Source organism: Rhincodon typus, chromosome 42, assembly GCF_021869965.1.
Source record: "Rhincodon typus isolate 14 chromosome 42, sRhiTyp1.1, whole genome shotgun sequence".
NCBI classification, from domain to species: domain Eukaryota; kingdom Metazoa; phylum Chordata; class Chondrichthyes; order Orectolobiformes; family Rhincodontidae; genus Rhincodon; species Rhincodon typus.
In genome coordinates, this window is record NC_063373.1 from 9,640,867 (window position 1) to 9,647,750 (window position 6,884).

At 41.9% G+C, this 6,884-nt stretch overlaps 1 protein-coding gene across 2 annotated transcripts; it reads right to left on the minus strand.

Moving 5' to 3' along the window:
• Window positions 1-380: 380 nt before the first annotated feature.
• Window positions 381-5,385, minus strand: LOC125487526 (gastrula zinc finger protein XlCGF17.1-like). Of its 2 annotated transcripts, XM_048619185.1 has the most exons (3): window positions 5,291-5,385; window positions 4,825-4,957; window positions 381-1,971 (listed from the first exon to the last, which is right to left on the minus strand). In XM_048619185.1, the coding sequence occupies exon 3, from the start codon at window positions 1,871-1,873 to the stop codon at window positions 1,034-1,036; it is 840 nt and encodes a 279-aa protein (XP_048475142.1). In that variant the 5' UTR covers window positions 1,874-1,971; window positions 4,825-4,957; window positions 5,291-5,385; the 3' UTR covers window positions 381-1,033. The 2 variants fall into 2 exon arrangements, with proteins under 2 accessions (XP_048475142.1, XP_048475143.1); XM_048619186.1 differs by lacking the exon at window positions 4,825-4,957 and having other exon boundaries at window positions 5,291-5,364.
• Between the last annotated feature and the right edge of the window lie 1,499 nt (window positions 5,386-6,884).

The following is a 6,884-nucleotide window of genomic DNA, read 5'->3' on the forward strand; positions in this document are numbered from 1 at the left end:
TTTAACACAATCACAGCTGATCATCCATCTGTTCCTGCTTTCTCTCCATATTCTTTGATCCCTTTCACCCCAAGAATTATATCTAAATCATTCTTGAAAACATTCAATGTTTTGGCCTCAGGCACCTTCTGTGGCAGAAAATTCCAGAGGCTCACTACTCTCTGGGTGAAGGAATTTCTTCTTATCTCAATAACGAATGGCTTAGCCCATATCCTTAAAGTCTGACTCATGGTTCTGGACTTTCCGTTTATTGAGAACTCTTTCCTGTGTTTATCCAGTGTAGTCATGTCAGAATCTTTTCCTTTCTATAAGATCCCCCTCCTCTGAACTTGAGTGAATATAGTGCTAACTGATTCAGTCTATATTCACATGTCAGCTCTGCCATCCCAGGAATCATTCTGGTAAACCTTCACTGTATTCCCTCCACAGTCAGAACATTCTTCCACAAATAAAGCGACCAAAACTGTACACAATACTCCAGCTATGGTCTCACTGAGACACGTGCAATTGCAGCAAGACATCCCTGCTCCTGTTCCTGAATCCTCTCGCTAAGAAGGCCAAAAGAAATCAACTTGTATTTGTGTTATTTGAAAAAAAATACATTTTGTGTTTAACAGAAAGCTAGTTTATTTGACTTTTATCCAGAAAATCAAAACCTATGATTGAAGGAGAGTCAATTTAACATCAGTAGAAACAGACCCTGATGAAATGAGTTCATTCCCAAATATGATTAATAACAAAATGCAACCACTGTGGTTACTTATGAACTCCCTGGTGTTTCAGAGGGTGCGATGATTGAGGGAATCCCTTCTCATGCTCAATGCAGGCAAACGATCTCTCTCCAGTATGAACTCACTGGCGTACAATGAGTTGAAATAATCACCTGAACCCAGTCCCACAGTGAGAGTACTGGAACAGTCTCTCCACTGTGTAAAGACATTGATGGATCATCAGTTGTTGAGAACTTTAAAAGCACTTTCCACAATCTGAGCATTCAAAAGGTATTTCAATAATGTGAACATGGTCGTGGGCATTAATTCTCCAGAATCTTCTGATCATTTCCCACATTCTGAACATCTAAAATTCTCTCATCAGAATGAATTTGCTGGTGTTTCAGCAGGTAAGATGACCTGGTGAATCCCTTCCCGCACCTGAAGCAAGTGAATGGCCTCTCCCCTGTGTGAATTCGCTGGTGTACAGTGAGGTTAGAATTTCGTCTGAACCCAGTCCCACAGTGAGAGCATCTGAATGGTCTCTCATCAGTGTGAACACGTTGATGGGACATCAGTTCTCCAGAACTTTTATAGCATTTCCTGCAGTCTGAACATTTAAAAGGTCTCTCATTAGAATGAACTTGCTGGTGTTTCACCAGGTCAGATGAGTGAATGAATCCCTTCCTACACAGAGTGCAGATGAATGGTCTCTCCCCAGTGTGAACTCGCTGGTGTATCGTGAGTTGAGATGATCGCTTGAACCGAGTACCACAGTGAGAGCACCTGAAAGGTTTCTCGTTAGTGTGAACACGTTGATGGGACATTAGTTCTCCAGAACTTTTATAGCAATTCCCACAGTCTGGACATTTAAAAGGTCTCTCCCCAGTGTGAACTCGCTGGTGTGTCAGCAAGTGGGATGAGTGAGTGAATCCTTTCCCACACTCAGAGCAGATGAACTGCCTCTCTCTTGTGTGAACTTGCTGGTGTGTCAGCAGATTGGATGACCAAATGAATCCTTTTCCGCACTCGGAGCAGGTGAATGGTCTCTCCCCAGTGTGACTGCGCCGATGACTTTCCAGGAGGGATGGATATTTGAATTCCTTCCCACAGTCCCCACATTGCCATGGTTTCTCAGTGCGAACGCTGCTTTTGGCTTCCATGATCAAAGTCTGATGATATTCAGGTCCTGATGAGTTCAATATTTCCGTCAGAATCTGAAGTGACGTTTGAGTTCACTGACTACAAATGTTCCGATTTCCTGTAAAATGAATGAAAAACAGAAAGAAGGAAATGTGACCCACAAAGACAAAGGCAGTACTTGAAAACTGGACTGAATAAATCTGATCATTTGTGCAGCTGCAAGAGAACAATGTAACCGTGAAAGCTCTTGGATTGTTGTAAGAACAGAACTGGTTCAGTAATAAACTTCAGGGAAAAGAACTTGCTGCCTGATCCGGAACTGCACAGAACTTGGTTTTCTGTGGGAAAACCAAGAAAGATAGAGAGCATTAAAGGAGATGGGCTTCATCTACCAGCAATTCAAATAAGGTTTTGACAGAATCTTCCAAACTCATCGAACAGAAACACAAGAGCAAGTGGTGCATGCGAATACCATCACTTCCAGGACTCTCAGCAGCAGGTATAGACTGGAAGAGACTATTCACTTGCTCCATGTGTCAGAATGCATTTTATCGAAAATTCAACTTGCTGAAAAAACGGGGCCCACGTTCATTCTGACAGTTGGAGTTTATTTTAGCCTAACGTTGAGTTAGCATCTAATACCTTGGAAATGGTTTGCTGTATTTTATAACCTACCCTGAAAATAACATAACTTTCTTCAGAATATCCTCAAGATTTTGTAAGATGAAAACAAATGATGAATCATTTGTACCTTACATATTTTAATTATCTTCACTGCTCATGATGGGTCTGCTCCACACTGTGAACAGCAAATACAGATTGGATTATTACTGTGCAAAACAATATCTATTCAGTGTGCAAGCTGGACCATGAGCTTCTGATCATTTATGATTTTAACTTTCAAGCACACTCTCAATTCTCTGTCAAGAACAAAGATCAAGAACAGCACAGGAACAGGCCCTTTGACCCTCCAAGCCTGTGCCGACACATTTTGCATTCCAGGCACTCACCACCCTTTGTGTGAAAAACTTGCCTCACACATCTCTTTTAAACTCCCCCCCTGCACCTTGAACCTGTGCCCCCTAGTAATTGACTCCTCCACACTGGGAAAACAGCCTCATACTTTCCACCCTATCTATACCATTCACAATCTCATAAACTTCTATCAGGTCACCCCTCTACCTCTTGCATTCCAGCTAAAACAAACCCTGTGTTTCCAACCTTTCTTCATTGCTAAAATCTCCCATACCAAGCAACATTCTGGTAAACCTTTTCTGTACCTTCCAAAGCGTCCAAATCCTTCTGGTAGTGCGGTGACCAGAACTGGATGCAATATTCTAAGTGTGACCTCACTAAAGTTCTATAAAGCTACAGCATAACTTGCCTATCCTTATACTGAATGCCCCTTCCAATGAAGGCAAGCATGCCATAAGCCTTTTTTACTACCTTATCGACCTGCACTACCACCTTCAGTGATCTGTGGACCTGCACACCCAGATCATTCTGCATATCAATACTCCTAAGGGTTCTGGATTCACTGTATAATTTCCACCCGTACTTGACCTTCCAAAACGCATCACCTCACATTTGTCCGGATTAATGTCCATCTGTCATTTTGCTGCACATGTCTCCAACTGATCTGTATCCTGCTGTATCCTCTGACAATCCTCCTCACTATCCACAATTCTATTAATCTTTGTTTCGTCCACAAACTTACTAGTCATACCAGCTATGTTTTCCTCCAAATTATTTACGTAGACCATGAACAGCAGAGGTCCCAGCACTGATCCCTATGGAATATCACTCGTCACAACATTCCATTCCAAAAAGCATCCTTTCACTGCTACCCTCTGTCTCCTATGCTTAGCGAGTTCTGTATCCATCTTGCCAGCTCATGTGACTTCATCTTTTGTACCAGACTGCCCTGATGACTCCTGCACTGTTCCAATGAAGCTCAACGCACAGCAGATTTTTTTCAATTTGACACTCTCCAACCTTCCAGACTGAACATGGAGTTCTGCAGTTTCTGCACCATCAGACAGCTACAAGGATCTGGAACACTTGACCTGAAGATATGCTAGAATCTGATGTCGTGTTCAGATTGTGACTGCTTGTCCTCGATTCTCCACCCAGTGGAAATAGTTACTCTCTAATTCCCCTATCAGTTGCCAAACATATCCTCAAAACTTTGATCAAAAGCACATCTTATTATTCAATTTCCATGGATACCTCCCTCATAGAGAAGTGATATATTTTAGCAGAATGGATAGGAAGAGGTAAGGGTATGGTTCCAAAGAGTGTGCAGGGTCTGAGGGATTCACACGCACAGATATTTGAAGGTAATGGGATGGATTAATTTGTCAGCAAAGATAATTGGATCTTGATTGATTTCAAAGGAAACTGAACAAGTATTTGATGAAATATGCAAGTGCACAGGGATAAGAGCAGGGAAATGTACTGACTGGATTGCTCTAGAGAGCTAGCATGGACTAAATGGCCTCTGTAGTTCCATTAGCACAATATGATTCTTCTGTATAAGATATAACACAGTGTGGAGCTGGAGGAACACAGCAGGCCAGGCAGCATGAGATGAGTAGGAAAGTTGATATTTTGGGTCGGGACTCTTCTTCAGACCCGAAACATCAACTTTCCTACTCCTCTGATGCTGCCTGGCCTGCTGTGTTCCTCCAGCTCCCCACTGTGTTAATTCTGACTCCAGCATTGGCAGTTCTTAAAATCTCTGAATGATTCTTTTGTATGATCTTTCCTGTATTCTAAACCTACGGGTTTAGTTATTAATCAGGGAAATCTGTGCTACACCCATTCCAAGACCATTAGATTGTTCCTGAGGACATGGCCCAGACCTGAAAACATCTAAGCAAGTTAATCTAACCACAGTTAGTATGTCTCAGTACATTTCCCGATATCTTAAATCTTATCCCACAGACTGAACGACAAACGTTAATCCTACCGCATTCAGATGCTGATAATATTCAATCGAGTTATTCTCTCGAAGCTTAACGTGATGTTTGGTTTGAGCTTCCTGTCTATCAATTCCTCTACTGACACCGCCCTATAACAGTGCAAAATCCATCACGATCAGTCTAGGAGAGAATTTCAGATCAGAAAAACTGAATTTGCATTTGCTCTGTGTAAATCCTGCCCGCATTACCCTCGCCCCGCCCCCAACGAGTAAATACTACGCATGCGGTCTGCTTCCGGTTCGCCCCGGATAAAGGTGGTGGACTCGCACATGGCACAGGGAACAATGCCCCTAATAAACATGGCGGCGATCACCCTGGACCAGCAAACAAAGGAATTCAGCAATTCCGGATCATTCGCGACAAAACCGGGTTCGGCATTTTCCAATTCAGCGACTGTGGCTACTCTAACACTTTATAAAGCCTCTCCGCCCACTTCCTGGACTTCTCACTTACTCGATTTCTCACTTTCTCATTTCAGTCCCTTATCGCGCCTTTTACTCGTCCACTTCCTCCAGCTCCACTTCGTGTCTGGTACTGCACATGCTCGATTACGTCATTTTGCGCATGCGCAGGAAACTGCTGTCTGTTGAGCATATTAATTCCCGCAAGGAATGCTAGGTAAAAATGCTGCCATTGAACAGTCACATTGATAGAACGAAGATATGGAGGCATCAGCTGGATGTAAGATGATGGAATCCGTTGATACAAGAAACCAAGTGCACGGTCCTTTAGCATATTTATATCCTGGCTGTAAATAGCAGCAAACAAAAAGATGTGTACACACTGCAGTCTCAACAGTTAAGATGAACAAAATATTTTCTTTACCTGCATAGAATATTTGAATTTCGCCTGCCAAGAATAATATATTTATTGTTGATCAAATCATTCGAACTGTCAATGCTGAATGATACCATGTAAGAAAACTAAATAAATCAATTCTCACACTGAAGTATGAAGAGTCTTCCTCTGGCTGTGACTGTGCTGATGTGTCAGTAAATTAAGATGGTCAGACAGGGCGTGAAATGTAACTCACGAGCTTCCAGAGCAGACTGAGATCTCAATCACCTCTTCTAATGAGTTTCACAGTCTCGGCACTCTTTGGACAAACAAAAACAGATTGAGCACCTGTCAAGGGAGAAATGCACTTTATATTGCATGAATTCCCCGCATTAGTTCACAGAAGGGAAATGTTAACTATCTAAGATGAAGGAGGTAGCATTATTTTTGTTCTTATATTAGTGCTAAATATATTGCTGGTCAACAAGAAAGTCACAAGTTATTATGGTAGGTAGGTTTCTGGAGTTGATGCTACACTCAGACCAGACATGTCTTATTGAATGGCCAAGCAGGTTCGAGGGGCTGAAGGGCACACAACTGCTCCTGATGCAGATATGTGCATCTATGATCATTTTGAAGCTACTCACAGATGCTTGGGTGTAATCTCAAAAATTAGATATTTAAATAAGAACTTAGACATTCGACTGAATTTAATGAAACCTTTAATCTCTGTTTGGGAAGCTATTCCCAAATGGGCTCCTGTAAAAAAAGGCGTGTGGTATCAGGAAAAGATCCAGAAAACAAGAGATTAATATAGTTTGAGAGGGAGAGAAAAAAGAGGAATGCACTTCTAGGAGCTCTCTGGGTGAAGAGGTTTCTCCTCATCTCAGTTCTAAAAGATTCATCCCTCATCCTTAAACTGTGACTCCAGTTCTGTAATTCCTCATTATTGGAACATCATTCCTACATCTAACCTGTCTCGTTCTGTCAGAAATTTAGAAATTTCTACAAGATTCCTTCATTCTTCTAACTGCAATGAATACAATCTTAACCAGCTCAATCTCTCTTCATACGTCAGTCCTACAGTCTGAGGAATCAATTTGGTAAACACAAGCTGAACTCCCTCGAAAGCAAAAACATCCTTCCTCAGATAAGAATACCAAAAATATAGACAATACACTAGGTGTGGACTCATCGATGCCCTGAGTAATTGCAGCAAAAAATTATTGTTCCTGTATTCGAATCCTCACTCTATAAAGGTTAACACACA